The 22,721-nt window shown below is 53.1% G+C and overlaps 1 protein-coding gene across 2 annotated transcripts in view; it reads right to left on the reverse strand.

Moving 5' to 3' along the window:
* Positions 1–22,721, reverse strand: part of AP2A1 (adaptor related protein complex 2 subunit alpha 1) — a 31,460-nt gene that overhangs the window by 3,230 nt on the left and 5,509 nt on the right. The window contains exons 2-16 of one of the 2 annotated variants that reach the window (XM_080643384.1): positions 16,952–17,020; positions 16,693–16,835; positions 16,317–16,510; positions 10,314–10,443; positions 9,612–9,713; positions 7,728–7,836; positions 3,870–4,020; positions 3,151–3,319; positions 2,858–2,995; positions 2,086–2,268; positions 1,625–1,722; positions 1,115–1,346; positions 855–1,022; positions 611–774; positions 238–303 (exon numbers count right to left, since the gene is read on the reverse strand). In XM_080643384.1, coding sequence (XP_080499510.1) covers positions 238–303; positions 611–774; positions 855–1,022; positions 1,115–1,346; positions 1,625–1,722; positions 2,086–2,268; positions 2,858–2,995; positions 3,151–3,319; positions 3,870–4,020; positions 7,728–7,836; positions 9,612–9,713; positions 10,314–10,443; positions 16,317–16,510; positions 16,693–16,835; positions 16,952–17,020 — 2,116 coding nt within the window. The remainder of the gene's footprint in view (positions 1–237; positions 304–610; positions 775–854; positions 1,023–1,114; positions 1,347–1,624; positions 1,723–2,085; positions 2,269–2,857; positions 2,996–3,150; positions 3,320–3,869; positions 4,021–7,727; positions 7,837–9,611; positions 9,714–10,313; positions 10,444–16,316; positions 16,511–16,692; positions 16,836–16,951; positions 17,021–22,721) is intronic. The other variant, XM_080643385.1, reaches the window with a different exon arrangement.

Consider the following 22,721-nt stretch of genomic DNA (forward strand, 5'->3'; position numbering starts at 1 on the left):
CCAGATTCCCCAGAGAACCACAAAGAACCCCCACATCAGTCTGGTGATTGCCTCTCATGGGAAGAGGACCCTGCATGTGCTGCTCCCCACCTCCCCACATCAGAGGACCCTATTTTCACTCCCTTCCAAGACCTTGACTCTACAGTTAGTTCAACAGGAAGCCTTGATGAGAGCTCCCAGTCCCCTAACCCTCCCTAGGGACACAGTCTGCCCACCAACCCCGAGGCCACCCCTTACTCAGCAGCTGGAGCTGGGTCAGCCAGCAAAGCCATGGGGCTCTCAGGAGCAGGCGGCTCCAGCTCGCTGGGCCATCCAATCCCAGAGCAGACAGAGAAGACAGGCGTGGCAGGCAGCCAATCCCAGACAGGCAGCAAAAGGGCCAAAGAGAAAGAAGGAGGAGGGAAGGAGAGAAGGAAGAGCAGGCTGAGACACGGTGATGGGAAAGGACAACAAAGGGTGGCCAGGGGCAGCCGAGCCCAGAGTGGCCAGAGAGGGAAGTAGGCCGGAGAGGCGGCAGCCAGGTGGACAGAGGCACAGGGACAGGGAGGGAGGAACAAGTTGGGGGGAGTAGACAGAAGACGGGGAGCCCAGAGCCCAAGGCAGATGGTACCTGAGGAAGGCCTCCTCGGGGGTGGGCCCCAGGCCGGGCTGGGCCACTGGGCCATCAGAGGAGACGTCCACCAGGAGGTTGCCTGCACCCACGGGAGCCTGGGGTGCCGCTGGAGGAGGGGCTGCCCGCAGCCCCAGGAGGTCGGCGGAGGGTGAGGGTGTCGACTGCAGGAAGTAGAGACGTAGGTGAGAAGAGACGATACCCCAGGTGGACCCTCCCCGTGGCCCAGTCCTGGGGGACTCACCACCGTGCTGGGGGTGGGCTCCACACCCCCATTGATGTCATTGCTGCTTGCGTCCCTCCGGCCATCATCCAGGGCGCTGGCGGCTCCCGGCCCCTTCTTGCGTTTCAGCTTGGCCAGGATGGACGACTCGCGCTCGGGGAAGGGCGGCATCTCCTCCAGCACTGTGGCCTGCGGTGTTAAGAGTGCGGGAGCATGTCAGGAGGAGAGGGAGGGTGAGGCACAGAGGGTAGAGGGGGGACGGGTGGGGACCGGGCCCTGACCAGGACATCCGTGCTGGCCACCGAGCTGAGGGTGAGGTACTCGACTGCGCGCTGCTGCAGCTCCACGTCCGCGTTGCGCAGCTGGGAGCCGGCCCGCAGCACGCCCTGGATGGTGGCCTTGGTCTCCGGGAAGAGGTTGATGAACTTGATGTAGGTGGACAGCAGCAGGGCCCGCGTTGCCACGCTGCACAGGTGGAACTTCGAGTGCAGCAGTGAGAACTGTACTGGGGGGCTGCGTGGGGGGCAGGGGTCAGTGGTGCCAGCTCCACTGCCTCTCCCACAAACCCCCAGTGAGGTGCTGCCTCCCTTGCAGGGACCCTTCCCAGGGGGCCCCGGGGCAGTGGCTGCGGCAATGCTCCCCTAGAGGCTCCTGGGAGCTGGGTTCTCCCTCACCCTGCAAGCAAGGTTCTGGGCGAGGGGCTGACAAGATTCCCATCATCACTAGCCCTGAGACTCCTGGGGTCCCCCCAACCCAGGACCCTTCAGAAGTGCGTATGTTCATCCCCTTACCTGGAGCGGGGGTCCCCGGCAATCAGGTTTCCAAACTCCCCAAGGATGTAGCCGCCGACCTTCACCATGTTCTCGTGGCAGGCTGGGGCCTGGAGCGCCTGGAGGCAGGGAGATCACTCAGTTGTGCGGGTGGGGCTGACCTTGGGACTCTATGACGTGTGTGGGATTACAGTTGGAAACTGAGGCCAGAGTGGTGAAGTGACTGGCTTGAGCTCACAGGTAGTAAAACGGGACAGAATGGGACCCCTTTTCTGGTGCAGAGGGAGTGGGCAACTGCTGAGGCCTGGGGATCGGCGACTGCACGCCGGGCTGACCTCACGTTGGCCAGTGAAGGCCAGGTCCCTGTCCCTTGGGAGAAGCAAGGAGACCAGAGAGCAGCTCTGAGGAGGAAGCAGGATGGTGGGCCCCATAGTCCCAGCTGTCCTTTCTCTGCCTTGATGCCCCTTGATGGGGGTGCTGACCTCAAAAACAGTCTTGGCAGCATAGCCCTGGACGTCATCACGGTTGGTGACAATCTGCAGCACGCGGTACCACACCTCCTCACTCACATAGTCGCCTGCGATGCGGATGAGGTTGAGGATGGTGTCCACGTACCAGCTGTAGTCCACTGCGTATTTCTCAGCCAGGATGGCCACCTTCAGGACCTGCCAGCGGAGGGAGGACAGGCATGCGTGTGTGCACGAGCGTATGCCCATGGGGGCGTATGGTGTGGACTCACCTGGATCTGGGCTCACAGCTGTCCCCATCTGGAGACCCAGGAGTCCAGGCCCCCAGCCCCTCCTCCCTTAGACACAGGAGTCCAGGCCCCAAGCTCCTCCTCCCTCAGACACAGGAGCCAAGGCCCCAGCCCCTCCTCCCTCAGACCCAGGAGTCCAAGCCCCCAGCCCCTCCTCCCTCAGACACAGGCATCCAGGCCCCCAGCCCCTCCTCCCTCAGACACAGGAGTCCAGGCCCCCAGCCCCTCCTCCCTCAGACACAGGCATCCAGGCCCCCAGCACCCCCTCCCTCTGACCCAGAGGTCCAAGCCCCCAGCCCCTCCTCCCTCAGACCCAGGGGTCCAAGCCCCCAGCCCCTCCTCCCTCAGACACAGGAGTCCAGGCCCCCAGCCCCTCCTCCCTCAGACACAGGCATCCAGGCCCCCAGCACCCCCTCCCTCTGACCCAGAGGTCCAAGCCCCCAGCCCCTCCTCCCTCAGACCCAGGGGTCCAGGCCCCCAGCCCTCCTAGGACTCACGATCTCTTCGCGGATGGCGTAGTCAGCAGTCTCCAGGTACCGCAACATCTCCGACACGATCTGCTTGGCGTTGCTCCGGTCGCACATGGCGTAGAGGAGGTCAGCCGCCCGCTGTCGCACGCTGACGTCCCGCTCCGTCTGAGGGAAGAGAGCAGGTGGTGTGTTCTAGGCTCCATGTGACATAGGGTGGCCACCCAAGGGCCTCCGAGCCCCGTGCCTCTCCGAGGAGGCAGAGGAGACAAGGGCCAGGTGGGCGAGGAGAGCCTGGCCCAGGGTAGGCTCCAAGGTCACACCTTGAGGGCATTGATGACGGTGTCAATGTGGGTCTTGACCGCCTCGTGGGAGAACTCGGAGCTGGCCAGCGTGCACATGCTCTCCAGGGCCAGGTAGCGCAGGTTGGTCTCGCGGTGCTGTAGGAACTGGCCCAGCTGGTTGCAAGCCCGCACCAGGAGGTTGGGCTCACTGCCAGCAAGAGAGAGAGAGACACGGGACATGAGGAGGAGGCCTCGGGCAAGGCTGGTCCATCCGCACCATCCTCAGGACCCAGGTCTTCCCTCCTGCCCTCCGGCCCAGTCATGGCCGACCCGGTGACCCGGACATCTAGGCCACAGCCCAAATAAAGAGCCAGGAATTCTGCCTCCTGGGAGGGAGCCGCACCAACCTAGCAGGGTGCCATTCATCCTCCTATCTTTTTTTTTTTTTTTTAAATATATTTTATTAATTTTTTACAGAGAGGAAGAGAGAGGAGAGGAATAGAGAGCTAGAAACATCGATGAGAGAGAAACATCGATCAGCTGCCTCCTGCACACCCCCCACTGGGGATGCGCCCGCAACCAAGGTACATGCCCTTGCCCGGAATCGAACCTCGGACCCTTCAGTCCGCGGGCCGACGCTCTATCCACCGAGCCAAACCGGTTTCGGCCATCCTCCTATCTTGAGGTCACAATTCCCAGACCCACTCCCCTAGGACCCGGGATCCAGGCCCGCCCTCGCCCCCGCCCCGGCCTGGCACCTGTCGTAGTGGATGATGAGGCTGATGGTCTCGAAGAGGATGGCGTTCTTGGCATTGGAGTGCTGGACCTTCTTGGACTTGGGTGGCTCCTGGGCCTTGTTGAGCACAGTCTCCAGACATTCGACCAGCCTGCCCTTCACAGCTGCATCCTCTGAGGAAATGGAGGGCACGTCCCGGCTGAGCTCTCTGCCGGCCCAGCTGACCTGCCAGGGGCAGGGGCCATGCCACGGCCCACCTTCCACAGGCGGGGGGCAAGCCCTGCAGCGGCAGGCCAGGGCCCCAGGTGACCAGAGAAGGCGGGAGAGATGCCGACAGAGGACCCGACTCCACACCTGGGCTCTCATCCTGCTGCGCTTTGACACGGCTGGGCTAGCGGCCCCACCCTGTGAGTCTCAGTTTCCCTTCTGCAGCACCGATGCTGTTTAGGTTCCTCACAGACCAAGTTCCAGGAACCGTCCCCGGAGACACCCTGACACCCAGCTCTCCCACGGAGCGGTCTGAGTGCCTGAGATAGACAGACGCCAACCACAAGCTCACACGATCCCCACAGCTGCCTTTCCCTGCGAGGTGAGGCAACGCCGTGGACAGAACAGCTGCCACGTGTTCCAGCAAAAATGCTGCACCAAATCTGTCAGGCATTCAAAAGCAGGCAGTCGGTGGGGCCCTGGCCGGTTTGGCTCAGTGATTAGAGTTGGCCCTCGGACCGAAGAGTCTTGGGTTCAATTTCCAGTCAAGGGCATGTACCTGAGTTGCAGGTTCCATCCCTGGCCCTGGTCAGGATGTATGTGGGAGGCAACCAGTCGATGCGTCTCTCTCACATCGATGTTTCTCTCTCTCTAAAGATCAATGGAAAAATATCCTCCAGAGAAGATTAAAAACAAGCAGGCACTGGGGCAGAGAGGGGTGGGAACTGGGGAGACTATTCCACACTAAGAAAATATTTGTGGTCCTAGATTGTACTGTACTTTGTTAAGCCATAAAAATAATGCTATGGACAACTGGCCCAGTTTGGTGCTTGGACTGCAAATGACACTGTGAGGCTGTTTTGAATCTCCTGAGGTATGCTGAGGGCACTGAGGTTTTATACTGCGTTCCTGGGAGACGTGTGTGGAAATATTCCAGGGTGGGGAGTGTTCTGATGTTACTTATCTTCAAGTGATGCAGCAACTGTCTGAGCGAGCGCGTAAGGGCACGATACAGCAGCAGAGGCATCTGGGCGCTACTACACTGCTCTGGGAAGTTACCTTTGTGTTTGAAACTTTTAGTAATAAGTAGCTGGTGAAAGCCAATGCCCTGGAATAAAGGGGGCAAATCTTCCAGATTAAGGGAGATTTATGAGAACTAAAAATCAAATCCGGGACCAGTATCTTGATTAGATCCTCGTTTGAACTGACCGAGGAAGACTGTTTGGGGAAATTAGGAAACACTGCAGTGGGATTACAGAACATTAAGGAATCATTGTTAGTTTGAAGTATGAATGTAGAATTGCTGTTGGGAATGAAAATCGCCATAGTTTTGAGAAACACATGACAAAATATTTAAAGGCAAAAACATCATGATGTCTGTAATTACCTTTAAAAATATATATATATACATATACATATGTTTTTATACATATTTTTATACATATATATATTTTTTTATTGATTTCAGAGAGGAAGGGAGAGGGGGAGCGAAAGAAACATCAATGATGAGAGAGAATTATTGATCAGCTGCACGCCCCCCATTGGGGACCAAGCCCGCAACCCGGGCATGTGCCCTGCCTGATCAGGAAATGAAGTGACCTCCAGGTTCATAGGTTGACACTCAACCACTGAGCCACACCAGCCAGGCAGTAATTACCTTTTAAATATGTCAGAAACACATAAGAAAATAAGAGCGTGCCTACAAGAAATACGTGGGTATTTTCTACTTGTTTGTATGCTGAAATTTTTGTTGTTGATGTTAATCCTCGCCTGGATATTTTTTCCATTGAATTTTATAGCGAGTGAAAGGGAGGGGTAGAGAGGCAGAGAGAAGGAGAGAGAAAGATCAAATGTAAGAGAGACACATTGATCGGCTGCCTCCCACAAGTGCCCCAGCTGGGGCCTGGGATCAACCTGCAACCCAGGTATGTGCCTTTGACCAGGAATGGAACCCACAACCCTTCAGTGCACAGGACGCTCACCACTCACTGAGCCACACTGGCCAGGGCTGGAAATTTTTTCATAATACTTGTAAAATAATTGCTTGGGGCCATGGCTGCCATTTCTACAGTGTGAGAAAGAGTAGGTGAGGTGCCCACCCTGGCACATCCCAGAATTATAAGGTGGGATTTCTGAGATGGAAGTGGGCTTAGTTCTACCAAACCCTTGTTTACAGCATGAGGAAGAGTCAAAGTGCAAGAGGCTTCCCAGGGCCACAGACAGAACTCATCGCTAGCTTTCACAGGCCGGAGGGGCCTGCGGAGTTGCCTACATCACACACTCACAGTGTGTGCACACATACACTTGGACATGCACACAGAGACATGAACATACACACAAATGCACACACGGACATGTATGCACACAGACATGTGCAGAATGCACACACACAGATGTATGCACACAGATAAGCATACGCAGGGACATGCACAGGCACACATGCATACACATATATACACAGATGCATGCACATATGGACATGCATGCACACTGAGACATACACAGGCATGCATACACACACAGAGATGCACACAGGCAAACACAGACATGCCTGCAATGCCTGCAGAGACATGTATGCACACAGACACAAAGAGACACACATGGGCACCCTGCACACAAGTGCTGGCTGTCAAGATTCAGTGCTGCGCCCTGGCCGGCTTGGCTCAGTGGATAGAGCGTCAGCCTGCGGACTGAGGGGTCCCAGGTTCAATTCCGGTCAAGGGCACATGCCTGGGTTGCGGGCTTGATCCCCAGTGGGGGGCGTGCAGGAGGCAGCCGATCAATGATTCTCTCTCATCATTGATGTTTCTATCTCTCTCTCCTTCTCCCTTCCTCTCTGAAATCAATAAAGAAATATATTAAAAAAAAAAAAAAAAAAGATTCAGTGCTGCACATCAGCCCAGGCTCCCAGCAGGTGCTCAGCATGTGGCTGAATGGAAGGGAACTGGTTCATCAGGCACCTACTCTGTGCTGAGCACCTCAGGCCAGGGCCCCTCAGTACTGCTCTGTGAGGCCAGACAGGCGAGCCCCCATGGAAGGGGGAGGGGCTTAGAGCATAGATTCTGAAGTCAGGCTCTGCCTCAGTCTCTGCCAGGCCTGGAAAGGCCACGTCTCATCTCCAAGCCTCTGTTTCCCTGTCTGCACACTGCAGGGGCGGTTCCACCTCACGGCTCTGTGAGGGGGCTGGGGGGGGACACACATTCCCGTGCAGGACCTGGCTCGCGGGAGGCGCTTCATCCACGCCAGCTTTCATGACAATGGGGACATGAAAAGCCTAACAGAGCTACGGCAATTCAAACAGCACAGCCTGGGCAAGACCTTAGACAGGGACCCCCCCACCCAAGCCTTGGTTTTCTCATCCGTAAAACAGGCCTGATAACAGCCCTGTCACAGGCTGGAGTGCGAGTGTGGCTCAGGAGACTTTGGTCCACAACAGGGATCAACGCCAATGATCTGTCCGAATCTGTGCTACCAAGGGGGGCCATTGGCTTTATGCTGCTCCCGCCTGGAACATTCCTGACCGGGTCCTGGGCTCAGACTGCCCCCACTGCAGCCAAGGGACAGGGCTAGAAGCACTGGCTGCCTCTGAGAAATCCTGACACAGACCCACAGCACCCACCCGCCTGCCCCAGGGGGTCAGAGGCCCCACATCCCAGGCCGAGGTCAGCGGTACCTGGCGGGGGGTAGCACTGCAGCAGCCGCAGGAGCTTCACCGAGAGCCAGGGCGCTGGGACAAAGTAGTAGGTGTAGTCCTGGAGGTCAGTGGAGGCCGAGGAGACGATCTGGGGGCAGGAAAAGGGAGGTGAAGCATGGGCAGGGGCACCATGCTGGGGTGGAGCAAATGCTGCCTTCCCAAGGGGGTGACGGGGAGGATCTGGGACAGAGCTGGGCTGTAGGGGGACAGAGTCTGCCCATCTGATTCCCTTACTGTGAACTCCTGATTCCAGCTCTGTGCCCCCAAAACCCTGGCTACGTCCACCAGCGCACACATCACACCCACTCGCTGGAGACTGTTTCCCCTAGTCCTCCCCCGAGACGGGAAGCTGCTCAGGGGCAGGAATGGGGTCCCGGGGCCCAATACAAGGTCAGACATGAGAAAGGCCCAGGGTATGTAATAGGTGGGGAATTAGTGAAAGAGCGTGTGACTTTGTTTCCTCATGGCAAACTCCTACTCAACCTTGAAAACCCCTTCTCCAAGAAGCATTCCCACCATGCTCTGTGCCACCTCCATGATAGTACTGTGCGCGACCCCCAATGTCACTTTCTGTCTCCCCCACCAGGCTGGCCCACGGGACTATGTGGATGTGTGGGGAATGAATAAAAGAATGATGGAATGGCTCCACCGGTATATACAGCTCAGTGGTTGAATATCAACCATGAACTAGGACAGTGATCGGCAAACTCATTAGTCAACAGAGCCAAATATCAACAGTACAACGACTGAAATTTCTTTTGAGAGCCGAAAACCGACTTCTGCGATTGGGCCACGAAGTTTCAATCGCACTGTACGTGCGCGCCCGCACGTGGCATTTGTGGAAGAGCCACACTCAAGGGGCCAAAGAGCCGCAGGTGGCTCGAGAACCGCAGTTTGCCGACCACTAAACTAGGAGGTCAAGGTTCGATTCCTGGTCAGGGCACATGCCTGGGTTTCGGGGTCCATCCATCAGTAGGGGGCGTGCAGGAGGCAGCCAATCAGTGATTCTCTCTCATCACTGATGTTTCTATCTCTCTCCCTCTCCCTTCCTCTCTGAAATCAATAAAAATTTACTTAAAAAAAATGAATGAATGAGCTGGTGTGTTGTTCTTTTGCTTGAGAATCCAGGCCTCTTGTTACCTACCCAGAAAATATTTATATTCAGAGATCGCCACTCCCAGATGCCTTCCCGGGGTCCCAGGCTGGGTTACGTGCTTCCTTTGGGGGCCTGCAAAGCCCTATGCTACCTCCACAACAACACAAACCACCCCTTTTATGACAATTGTGACTGAGTTGGCCTGCCCCGACACACGCCCCTTCCTCCAAGAGGAAAGGGGGCTTTTTGAGGGCTGAGGCCTGACTCATCCATGTTCCCCACCAGCTCACACAGAGCCAGGCATGCAGGAAGCCTCGGGGCATGCTCCCAGGACAGGGCGTGGCTACGGAGAGGAGAGAGGAAGGAGTGAAGGGAGATGCATGGGAAAGGAGTGGAGGAAAAGCAGAGAAAGCGGGAGGAAGAAAAACAGAGGGGCAAGAGGGAGGGAGGCAAGTAAGGATAGCAGCTCTCACTTCCTGGGTGCTCACCCCGTGCCAGACCCTGTTCTAACACTTTATATGGATTAATTCACAGCAGCCATGTTGTGAGGTGGGCCCTAGTATCATCCCCATTGAACAGAAGGGACAACTGAGGTCCAGAAAGGTGAAGCCACTTATCACCGAGCTCAGGATGAACTCAGCTCAGAGACTGAGCTCCTAACCACCAGTTGGGCTGCCTCCCAGGGAAAGCAAGGAGGACCAGAGAGGTGCCCCGGGGACAGGGACTGGAAGGCCCCCACCCGCAGCCAGCAGCGAGGCCACACCCACCCTACTCAGGCGAGACACAGCCAGGGAGATGCACGTCTTGAAGTCATCCGGGTTCTTTTTGCAGAGACAGGTGATGAGGCTGACAGCAGCTGTGACCACGCCCTGCAGGGGCAGATGAGTGGCAGGTCAGGGCCCTGGTGGAAGGTCAGACTGGGGACAAGTGTGCAGGCTGCGGATCTGAGAGCAGAGATTCAGGAACGCACAGGAGTGGGACTATGGGTTGTGCTTAGGGGTGCATAGGTGTCACAGTGGGTGCTTTGGGGCTCAGGGACATGACCAGCACTCACTTGGGTTCGGAGCAGAGGGTGGGTGGGGACTATAGAGGAACTGGGGTTATGGGATTGGGACAGAGGCCAGCGTCTCTGTGCTGGTTGGGCAGGCAGTGGGCACTGGGGTTCGGAACCTCTGGGTGTCAGACACACAGGCCGGGATTCTTCTGAGGGGCTGGGTGGGTGTTGGTGTTGGGGACACTGAACAGGACCCCTGGGCAGCCAGTGGGTGTCGGGGACGGAGATGGGAGTGTCTCGGGACACTTGTGTGAGTAATAAGTACTGGGGAGACTGGACCAGGGTCTCTATGTGCCTTGGTAAAGGCAGGGACACGGGTGGGGGGCCCCAGCCATCCAGGGCGGGGGTGGGACTCCCTGCCTCCAGGTGGACATCAAGGGCAGGGATGGGTGGGGACAGAGGCACCGGGTCTCACCATGTGCTGGTCGTTGAGCAGGTGCACAACGCGGGCCGTCCACTCGCCCATGGGCACCAGGTCGGGCGAGGCCTTGTAGAGCCGCAGCAGACACAGGGCCGCACTCTGCTTCACGCTGTCCATGCTGTCCCTGTGGGGACACGATGTGGGGTGGGTGGGTCAGTGTGACCCCAGGACTCCAGCCCCGCACACCTCCCCACCTCTCTCGCTCCTCCCAGGCGGACCCGGGATCCAACCTGGCGCTGCTCTCATGGCCCACGTCTCAGTAGCCTTGTGGGGTCACTGGCAAAATGTCAAGCCTGGCTCTGCACTTATTAAGCGCCTACTGGGTACCATCATGCTGGAGGCACTGTGGACAGACTAGTGAGCAAATTGGTCCAAACGTCTATCCTCACAGAGGTTACGGCCTAGCCGGGCCATCGGTATCCAAGCACACTGTACACTGCGCCCCCAGCCGCTGCTGTGGGGGAAGGTGCCAGGTGAGCGGAAAACTGAGTAACTGGATGAGGAAAGACAAAATCTCCGCACAGAACGCCCCACCCCCGTGTTCCAGATGACAGCAGCACGTTCGCTGCGGCCTGCCATCAGATACAACGGAAACAGCGGGAGGTGTGCCGCAGGCCCATGCAGCATTAGCGGCGATATCTCCCCTGCACCATCACGGCTCACGGCTCACAAGCCCTTACTCCGGCCACGCTCTGCACCAGGGCTTCTACTTATCAACGTTTTTAATCCTCGCCACAGCCCTCCAAGGAGGTAAATTCTATCATCATCCCATTACAAGCCGGGAAATGTCCAAATACCAAACCAAGGAGTAAGAGCTGCTTATCAGCTTGGTGAAGTTAAACCGAGACTGTGATAATATTAAGGGGAAGTTTGAAACTACATAATTTGGGGGACTGAGCCCAGGTATTAAAGGACAAAACCACCTGATTTAGAGGACAGGGAGGGAGGAGGGGAAAAGATAATCTGAGGGACGTGAAGGGGAATTCAACTGCAGCTGTTTCATCATTTTAATAAATGTTTTTAAAAATATGTTTTTATTGATTTTTAGAGACAGAGGATGGGAGAGAGAAGCACCAATTGATTGCCTCCCATATGCATCCAACTAGGGATCGAACCCGCAACCTGGGCATGGGCCCTGACCAGGAATTGAACCGGCAACCTTTCAGTGCATGGGCCCACGCTCAACCGAGCCACACTATCCAGGGTAACTATTTCTTCTTTTCTAAAAAGGCACGGTACCATGTGACTCAGCAATTCCACACCTAGGCATCTACACAAAAGAACGGAACACCAAGTCACACAAATGTGAACGATGTACATGATAGGCAGGAGGGACCTTTTTCATAAATAAATAAATAAGATGTGGCCCATCCAACAATGGAATATTATGATTTAGCCATAAAAAGTTATGAAGCACTGATCCATGCTACAGCACGGGTGAAGCTGGAGGACATGATGCTGAGCGAAAGGAGTCAGACACCAAAGGCCACAGGATTCCATTTGTAGGAAATGCCCAGAACAGGCGAATCTAGAAACAGAAAGCAGGTCAGTGGTTGCCTGGGGCTGGAGAGAGGGCGTGTGGAATGGACTGCTGATGGCTGTCGGCTTCTTTCTGGGATGATGGAAATGTTCTGGAATTAAGTTAGTAGTGGTGGTTATACAACATCGTGAAGATACTAAAGACTGTTCAATTGTACCCTTTAAAATAGTTAAAATGGTGAACTTAGCCCTGGCCTGGTAGCTCAGTTGGTTAGAGCACTGTCCCATATACCAAGGTTGCGGGTTTGATCCCGGTCAGGGGACATACAAGCAAGAATCAATCAATGAGCCCTGGCTGGTTTGGCTCAGTGGATAGAGCCTGCGGACTGAAGGGTCCTGGGTTGGATCCCAGTCAAAGGCACATGCCCAGATTGTGGGTTTGATCCCCAGTAGGTGACGTGCAGGAGGCAGCTGATCAATGATTCTCTCTCATCATTGATGTTTCTATCTCTCTCTTCCTCTCTGAAATCAATAAAAATATATTTTTAAGAAAAAGAATCAGCCCTAACCGGTTTGGCTCAGTGGATAGAGCGTCGGCCTGCGGACTGAAAGGTCCCAGGTTCGATTCCAGTCAAGGGCATGTACCTTGGTTGCGGGCACATCCCCAGTGGGAGGTGTGCAGGAGGCAGCTGATTGATGTTTCTCTCTCATCGATGTTTCTAGCTCTCTATCCCTCTCCGTAAAAAAAATCAATAAAATATATTTTAAAAAAAGAAAAAAAAAAAAGACAAAGAATCAATCAATGGATACATAAATGAGAACAACAAATCAATGTTTCTCTCTCTCCCCCGCCCTTCTTCTCTCTAAAAATCAATCAACACATTTAAAAGTTCATTTAAAAAAATGTGAACTTCATGTTACGTGAATTTTACCTCAATTAAAAAAAAAATCTACCTAAAGAAAAGTTCCCATGTGCCCCAGTCATTGTCAAGGCTGAGTTTTCAGTATGGAGCGTCCAGCCTACACTCAGACCACCCCAGCCTGGCCCACAACTTTGGCAGGACACGGCGCCTCGGCAGTCATTCCCTCATGTGCGCATACATGTCTGTCACACTGGCCCCTTCTCCAACTTCGCAGGGTGCCAAGTTCTTGTGCTCAGGGTGGCCAGGGACCCTTCTCGCAGCTCTCACCACAACTACCCACGCCCTCCTCCGTGAAAGTTTCTTCTCTGTGTCTGGGCGAGGGCCCACTGTGCACTCCCCCACTCCCCTCAGATCCCAACACGCTGGGCCACCCCGGGCTCTGCCTCCGGTCCTTCTCTGTCCTGCTCATGTCCTCCCTGTGGGACTTCATCAGGAAGGAGCTTTCATTACCAATATGTTGGTCCCCAGCCACACAGGGCTTTGGGGCACAGGGACTGTGGCGAGTCCCAATTGAGAGATGTGATGTGTGTCCATTACATGCCACGTTTCAAAGACTTCACATAAAAAATACTGTAAGGCCCTAACCGGTTTGGCTCAGTGGATAGAGCGTCGGCCTGCAGGCTGAAGGGTCCCGGGTTCGATTCTGGTCAAGGGCATGTACCTTGGTTGTGGGTACATCCCAGTGGGGAGTGTGCAGGAGGCAGCTGAATCGATGTTTCTCTCTCATTGATGTTTCTAACTCTCTGTCCCTCTCCCTTCCTCTCTGTAAAAAATCAATAAAATATATTTAAAAATAAAAATAAAAAATACTGTAAGATAGCCTTGGGCAGTGTGGCTCAGTTGGCTGGCATCCTCCTGTGCAATGAAAGGTTGCCAGTTCGATCCCCAGTAGGGGGCGTGCAGGAGGCAGCCAATGGATGTTTCACTCTCACATCTGTTTCTCCTCTCCCTTTTCTCTCTAGAAATCAATAGAACAAAATCTTAAGAACATTTCCCCCATCTCCTTGTTTCTCTGGGCTGCATTCTCATTCATTTCTTCGGTTTTACTGCCTGTTTAATCCTGCTTTGATCACAGTCTATTCTGCTGCTAAACCAGACCACGCAATTTTAAGAAATATCAGTGATATTTTCCAGATCTGCTTGCACTATGCTCCAGTGCTTAAATCATGTTCATAGTCCTTGGAACCTATTAAACATATTTATTTTACATCCTATATGACAATTCTAATTTGACTGTTTTTTCCATTTTCTTTCTGCTGGTTCTCCCTCGAGATGCTCGCTTCCTGTGTTTAGTGCTTTTCGACTGTGAGCTATGCACGGAACTCCGAGCTGCTTCACCTGTGGGAACCTTTGAGGCCTGTGGAGAAGGTGGATTTCTCCAGAAAAAGGCTTCTTTGCTTCTGTCAGGCACTGGGGTCCACCAGTTTGCAGCACTTTAAACTAAAGCGTGGCTGAAGGACTTGTGGCTGACCCAGGCAGGCGGAAATCGGGCTGAAAACCAGTGTGCAAGCTGCTCTGTGCCAAGGTTCAAAACAGGTAATTTTGCTTATCTCCCCTAAGGGGGTTTATTTCTAAATCACGCTCATTCTGAAATGTGGTCTCTGGAGCCTCTCCTTGGAAAAGTTTTTGTCTTCTGTTCCCAGAGGGTGCAGGGCCCCCCAAACCAATACTGGGTTCACGCAGTTCAGCAAATGCCCTCTAAGCAAGATCTGGCTTCGGCCTCCTCTTAGCTCATGGCCCACCTTTACTTTCTGGCTCATGTACACTGACGAACATTTCCTTTCCTCTCTTACTCAATACTGACAGCTGAGTTTCAAAAGGAGCGTCAGGAATCTAGTCCACATGTTGCCAGAAATAAAAGTCTTACCTTTCCCCACACTAGGCTGAATGATCTTTTGTTTATTTATTTTATTTTATTTTATTATTTTAATCCTCACCGGAGGATATCTTTTTCCATTGATTTTTCGAGTGGAAGGGAGGAGGAGAGAGACACATCGATTGGCTGCCTCCCACAGGAGTCCAAACTGCAGAGCCAGGGAACCCTGCAACCCAGGGACGTGCCCTTGAGCGGAATCGAATCCAGGACCTTTCAGTCTGCAGGCTGACACTCTATCCACTGAGCCAAACCAGGCAAAGTTCGGCTTTTAAAATTACAAAGCCGCTCATCATCCACCTGTCTCCCCCCTATCAATTACAATAAAATCTGAACTTGTCTCTCTCTCCTGTTCACCATTCTCCTTCCAAAAGCACTATCTCCTGACTCCATGAATGTAGAAAGCTCACGCCAGCCTCAGGGCCTTTGCACTTGTTCCTCCTTTTGCTTGGGACTCTTCCACCAACATTTTTGAATGATTGTGTTCTTATCATTCAGTGTCAAATTACGTCACCTCCTTAAAGAGACCCTCCCTGAGAAGTCTAATTTAAGTAGCCGCCCCCACGACCTCCAGGACGCCCCACTACCCTATTTTGTTTTCTTCTGAGTATCAGTCACTGTCTGAACTCACCTTGTTTTTTGTTTTTTTTTAAATATATTTTATTGATTTTTTACAGAGAAGAAGGGAGAGGGATAGAGAGTTAGAAACATCGATGAGAGAGAAGCATCGATCAGCTGCCTCCTGCACACCTCCCACTGGGGATGTGCCCGCAACCAAGGTACATGCCCTTGACTGGAATCGAACCTGGACCTTTCAGTCCGCAGGCCTACGCTCTATCCACTGAGCCAAACCGGTTTCGGCTCACCTTGTTTTTCTGTGCACGTGTTTGTTCTTTGGCTCTCCCACTACGTGTAAGCTCCCCAAGGGTGAGCACCACAGTCCTTGCTGCTAACCTCTGCCTCCCCCATGCCCATAACAGTGCCCGCACAGCGCAACAGAAATACTTGCTGAATGCCCTCCTGCCTCAGGACACTCACTGCCTTTTATGCCTTTCCCCTTTCCACAGCCAAAGATTCCTCCTCACTTAGGCCTCAGCCTCATGCCACTTCCTCTGGGAAGCTCTCCCTGGATCCCCCCAGGCTAGGTCAGGCTGACCCCTACTAAATGCTCTTAGGGGTTCCTATCCCCCACAGCATGGTTTTCAGAGGAATTAAATGCTTCATCCTGCAATTATTCAATCGATGTTTATCTCTCCACGCTGGACTATGAATGCTGGGAGGACACTGACCATGTCCACTTCTGGTCATGTCTACATCCCCAGCAATCAGCATGATGCCTTGCACATAGGAGATGCCCAACAGACATTTGTTGAATGAATGAATGAATGAATGAATGAATGAATGGAGATGGAGAATTTCTGGAGGGCTGTCACCAACCTAACTGAAGGTTATCACCTCTTCACTAGATGTCAAAGGTCAGTTCATCAGACAGGCATCCCACTGGCTTTGTTGGGAGGCCGCCTCACTCTGTCGTCAGCTGGCTTAGTGAGATGAGGAGACACACCACAGGGCTGCCACCAGAACCCCTGGGGTTCCAAGCTCAGCGTGAGCTCCACATCCTGGCTGGGAGACCTTGGGCAGGTGACATACCTCTGAGCCCCAAACCTGGCTGGGCCTTGTCTCCCCGACTGCACCCCCCTCCACAGGTCTCCAGTGACTCACCCAGCCACCAGGATGCGAGGGATGTCAGCAGCGAAGGCCTCGCCCATCTCGCGGCTGCCCACATTGGCGATGCAGTGCAGGGCCAGACACATGAAGGTGGGGTTGCGACTGGCCAGGTCATTCTTGATGGCATTGTTGATGAGCCGGATCAGCTCAGAATTCGAGTTCACCAGCACCGAGATGAACAGGTAACCCTGGGTGGGGAGGGAGGAGGGGGCAGGGGAGCCTTGTGGTTAATTGGTCCTAGGCCCAACTCTCATACCGTAGAGTCTATACTTCCAGCCCCCTCCTCCCTCAGACCCAGAAGTCCAGGCTCCCATCCCTCTTCCTTCTGACCCAGGAGACCAGGCCCACAGCCCCTCCTCCCCAGACTCACTATCTGCTTCTCTGTGTACTTGTTGGAGCTAAGCAGGTTCACGGCTTCCATATGCCCAAAGTCAATGTCATGGCCAAGCAGAAAGATGAAGAGCAGTTTACAGACATATTTTTTCTTACTGTAGCCATCCAAAGCTTTGTCCCCTGGGGCCAGAGGAAGGAGGAAAGGGGAGGCAAAATGAGGAAGGAACACACCTGCAAGTCCCAGGAGTCCCAGCCCCCCTCTTCTCTCAGACCCAGGAGTCCAGACCCCCACCTACCTTTGAACTTGGAGCGGATATTGGCCAGTTCCTTGTTGATTCTCTTAATCTCTGCCTCCTTGCTCTTACCTGTGGAGGGAAGGCAGGGATGGGGATGAGGGTCCTGGAGCTGAGCCACCTGCCCCACTTTCCTTGGCAAGGGCCCTTGAAGCTGGAGGGCAAACTCTCCATGCTGGGGCCTCGGGCCCTGAGGCTGAAGACAGGCCTGGGCCCATCTCTAGCTGGGAGCTTCAGGGAAGTGATCACTAAGGCTCATTGGTCTCTCCAACCCAGAGCAGGCACCCGGCGCACACTTCAGGGCCACCCCTGACTCCCTCCTCTCACTGCGGCCCCTGACTATACTGTTCCTGAGAGCTGTCCCCACCCACAGCTCTGCTTACCCCTGCACAGCCCCAGCACTGGCCTGGCAAAAAGCATGTGATAAAGGAATAAATGAATGAATGAATGAATGAATGAATGAATGGCTCGGCTGGCTTCTAGCTGTCCCCCAGGATCCTCACTCCTACACATCCCCACTCAGCGTCTCCTGAAAACCTGGTCCTCCCCCAGCTTCCCAATTCAATGAAGGTCCTATTGCAACCCAGTCAGCAGGCCAGGGCCAGACCCTTGGGTGCTGAGCTACTCCCTGCACTGTCCCACACAGCCATTAGCCAGGTGACTCAGCGCACCTGAAGCGTAGCTGTTCCAAAGTGAGGTGGCTGTAAGTGGCAAGGCCACACCAGATTTAGAAGACGGGGGGGGGGGAGGGGGAGGCAATAAAAAATGTTTAAAGATTCCATGTTGAAATGACAATATTTGGGGTATATTAGGTATCATAAATATATTGTTAAAATGAATTTTCCCTTTTTTATATTTTTATTGATTTCAGAGAGGAAAGGAGAGGGAAAGACAGAAACATCAATCAATGATGAGACTCACTGATCAGCTGCCTCCTGCAAGCCCCACTGGGGATCAAGCCAACAACCCGGGCATGTGCCAGGAATTGCACTCTGACCTCCTGGTTCATAGGTCGATGCTCAACCACTGAGCCACACCGGCCAGGCTCTTTCTACCTTTTTTTTTTTTTTTTAAGTGGCCACTGGGAGAAGTTGCAAACACCACAAGTGTGGCTCAGTGCTGTCCCAGGGCCCCCCTGGGCTCCCACACTGCCTGGTCACCCCCCTGGGGTACATGTCATGGGTGTCTGGGTCCACCTGTCCCCCAGACCTGACCAGAAGCGGGTTGAAAACAGGGTCAGCATCTGCCACTTTTCTGGGCAGCAACTCCATGTTCCAAGGGCTTCCTGAGTGCCTGAGCTCAGAAAAGGCATGGAGACGTGAATAAGGGCCCTGTGAAGTGCGGAGTGACCCGCTCCCCTCCTGAGGAAGGAGAGGAGGGCCAGCGGATGAGGGAGGGAGGTCTCCGGGTGCAGGAGATAAAGGGCCAGCCCTTCAATGATGAGTCTGAATTGGCCTTTGTGGCCCCAAAGGCCATCTGATCCTTCATTTATTAATTATACGTTTCCTGAGGCCCTGGGGGCCAGGCCTGAGTGGGACTGCACTGGGCACCCAGGACCCAGTTGGACCCAGTACTTTTGATCCATTTCAGGGGCTCCTGGCCTGATGGGCGCAGGCAGGGGGCTTCATCCCCACACCTGGGTGAGATGTGGAGGGATGGAGGCTGCCGGGCAGCGCCTGGCCTTGGCAGAGGCTGCGGAGGTGAGGACATTTGAGGAAGGCTGTGAAAGATGAGGAGGGTTCAGGAGCAGTTCACCAGCCCGGAGTACCTGCTCAAGGGTGGCCCGGAGGCTAGAACAGCGCCTCCCTCTGGGGGCAGGGTGGGGCAGTGACCACAAAGGGCCCACGCCAGCCCCTCAAAATTACTTTGCATGCTCTGTGCTATTGCTAACCTGAGGATGACCACAACTGCTTTACATGTTTGCTTTAAGACTATTCTGTGGGGACCAGGAGAAACAATCTCTTATAAATGGATCACATATCACAAAGTAGCTGAGTAAACTTTACCACAGATAGACGGATATTTGAACGGCAATTAAATTTCCGAGGCTAGCGACCTCTCTGGCCTTCACTTACACCTCTATTAAAAGCTTCGAGAAGCACGCAAAACTAACCCATGGTGTTGGCTGACCCAGTGATGGCTATCCCTGGGAGCAGAGAGGGCTGGGAGGGTGCAGGGGGCCAGGCGGGGATGCTGGTTCTGCATCCGGGGGCCGGTTATGTGGCTGTGTTCAATCAGGGAAAATTCACCACGCTGGTAACTTATGATCTGTGGGCTTTTTTAGTAGATATATTTCCATACATGTACATAGGTATACAAATATACTTACATATTAAAATTACATCATATAAAAATATTTTTGTAGGAATGTATTCAATCATACAGAAGGGAATATCAAATAGATATGGATAATTTAAAGAACATGCAAAGAATATGCATGTGTGTGTGTGTGTGTGTTTTCTTTAGTCTTTAAAGTATCCACATCTATTTGGTACTGTCTTCTGCATAAAATATACTTTACTAAAAAGAATTCACAGAGGAAACAGAGCATCGGGTCTCCACAGAGCAGGGGCTGCAGCCCTGGAGGGAGAGCATCCAGCCATGTGCACAAGCCTCTGCAAAGATCAGAGGCAAGAAACAGCCCGGTACTCAGAGACAGCGCATGAGTGCGGCTACGGGGGTGACCCCTGGGTAAAAGGGGCTGCAGGCAGGGGTGACAGAATGGGCTAATGGAAGCAAAGACTTTCTAACATTCAGAACCAGTCAGCAACAAGGGGATGAGCTCACCATCACAGAAGGCATGCAAGCATTTAAAAGGGTTCCCTTGCCCTGGCCGGTTTGGCTCAGTGGATAGAGTGTTGGCCTGCGGACTGAAGGGTCCCAGGTTCGATTCCAGTCAAGGGCATGTACCTTGGTTGTGGGCACATCCCCAGTAGGGGTTGTGCAGGAGGCAGCTGATCAATGTTTCTCTCTCATCGATGTTTCTAACTCTCTATCCCTCTCCCCTCCTCTCTGTAAAAAAAAATCAATAAAATATATTTAAAAAAATAAATAAATAGAAATAAAAGAGTTTCCTTTATCTTCAAACATTTCCTGGAGTGAGGCTCAGGGATAAGTGACATCAGCCCTGTGCTTAGAGACTCCCGGATTGCAAAGGAGGCTGACAGGGACAATTTTGAGTATTTTTTAAAATATATTTTATTGATTTTTTACAGAGAGGAAGGGAGAGGAATAGAGAGTTGGAAACATCGATGAGAGAGAAACATTGATCAGCTGCCTCCTGCACACCCCCTACTGGGGATGTGCCCGCAACCAAGGTACATGCCCTTGACCGGAATCAAACCTGGGACCCTTCAGTCCACAGGCTGATGCTCTATCCCAGTGGTCGGCAAACTTATTAGTCAACAGAGCCAAATATCAAAGGTACAACAATTGAAATTTCTTTTGAGAGCCAAATTTTTTAAACTTAAACTTCTTGTAACGCCACTTCTTCAAAATAGACTTGCCCAAGCCGTGGTATTTTGTGGAAGAGCCACCCTCAAGGGGCCAAAGAGCCGAACGTGGCTCGAGAGCCGCAGTTTGCCGACCACTGCTCTATCCACTGAGCCAAACCGGTTAGCGCAATTTTGAGTATTTTGACATAGGCAAACACAATGGGGCTGGAGGCTGGAATCAGCTCCTGGGATTTGAGGATCAAAAGATGAGGCAAGCCCTGGCCAGTGTAGCTCAGTGGTAGTGTCAGCTCGTGCACAGAAGGGTCTCGGATTTGAATCCCGGTCAAAGGCACGTACCTGGGTTGCGGATTTGCTCCCCGCCCCCGGTCAGGGTGCTTGTGGGATGCAACCAATTAATGTGTGTTTCACATCAATGTTTCTCTCTCTCCTTCTCCCTCCCTTTCACTCTAAAAATCAATGGAAAAATATCTTCCGGCGAGGATCAACAAAAGATGGGGCTCAAATGGACCAGGTAGAAATAGGGCAAGTGTGCTCTGGGCAGGAGGACCCGCCTGTGCAATGGCCTGCAGGCTAGCACAGAGGGCGCAGCCAGACCAGCCGGCCCCTCCTGGGTGTTCTGAGGGGCCTGAGGAGCAATGGGAGGGTGCAGGTCCCTCTTCTGCCTGTAGCTACGGCTGTAAGAGACATGTGGGTGGAAAAAGACCACCCTCTTGCCACAGACCAGAGCAGGAAACTGCTGACTGTGCTGAGAATATGCCCTACTTGAGGCTCTGGTTACGGGAGATAAGGCCCGAAAGGGTTTAAGCCAAAAAGGCCTAGGGGTGGGTCTATCACTGCCACCAAAAGCATCCTAACAAACCCTGACTCTAAGCACTTTTACTGAGTCACAGTCCCTTTCACTGCAAGTGTCCACAGCCGGCTAGACAACTACTGCTCACAAGGTAACAATGTTCCCATCCATACAATCCTGCCCTGATGGCTCTCCCACACAGTCCAAGCAGCGCTGGGCCCTCAGATAGGATTCTGGGAAATGATGCTTCCTGACTTGACTCTGGACCACCATCCGGCTCAGAACATGTTGGCCCTGTGCTGTCCAATACGGGAGCCACTGGCCACATATGCTGGAAATACGGCCAGTGTAACTGAGGGATTGAATTCCTAATCTTATTTCCTCTTAATAAATTTAAATTGAAAAACCAATTCTCAATTCAGTTACTGCAAAAGTATGTTTGGAACAACTTGAGTACCCCATGAATCTATGTTTTATGAACTCTTTTTTAAAAAAAAGAAAATGGTTTTGCCCTGACCGGTTTGGCTCAGTGGATAGAGCATCGGCCTGCGGACTGAAGGGTCCCAGGTTTGATTCTGCTCAAGGGCATGTACCTTGGTTGGGGGCACATCCCCAGTAGGGAGTGTGCAGGAGGCAGCTGAATCAATGTTTCTCTCTCATCGATGTTTCTAACTATCCCTCTCCCTTTCTCTCTGTAAAAAATCAATAAAATATATTTTTTAAAAAATAGTTTTATTGATTTCAGGGAGCGGGAGAGAGAATCATCAATGATGAGAGAGAACCATTGATTGGTTGCCTCCTGCACACCCCCTACTGGGGAATGGAGCCTGCAACCCGGGCATGTGCCCTGACCAGGATTTGAACTGTGACCTCCTGGTTCATAGGTCAACCTCTGAGCCACACCAGCCAGGCTACATTTTATGAATTCTTAATCAAAAGCAAGTATTTCCAATGAAAATGCAGCTTTTGAATTGAGAAAGGAACATAAACTGTCTCATTAACCATTTAAAAACTATCGAATACACATTCAAATGTTTTGCACACACTGGGATAAGCAAAATGTATTAAAATTAATTTCACTGGTTTGTTTTACTGGGTTATGCTGGGTTAGACTGCGCTCATGTGATCAGTCATCACCATCCCTTAGGGAGAAAAATTCTCCTTGAGCAACCAAGTCACACCCTGTCAGTCCCCAGCTGGAAGGCAGCTGCAGGCCCTGACTGAGCTGCCGCCTAACATTAGGGTGCACATGCCCATCTGCAAACCCTCAACAGATCACACCAGGTCCCCCAAGGCAGGGAGGTGTGGCTGCTCCACTCCTGGTGGCAGCCACAGGGTCCAGAGCAGTCCTGGCATAGGGAGGTGCTCAATATGACGTGTGTGTATGTGGGGTTGGGGGGGGGGGGAACAGAATGGCATGTTAACGTTGGAGAACCACCAAAGTAGGACTCATTCTTTCTGTTCTCTGCACAGTGGCCAGAGGGAGTCTGTAAAAATCTGAGTCAAATCCTGTCCTTTCTCTACGCCA

Source organism: Plecotus auritus, assembly GCF_963455305.1.
Source record: "Plecotus auritus genome assembly, chromosome: 10".
In the NCBI taxonomy this organism is placed as follows: Eukaryota; Metazoa; Chordata; class Mammalia; order Chiroptera; family Vespertilionidae; genus Plecotus; species Plecotus auritus.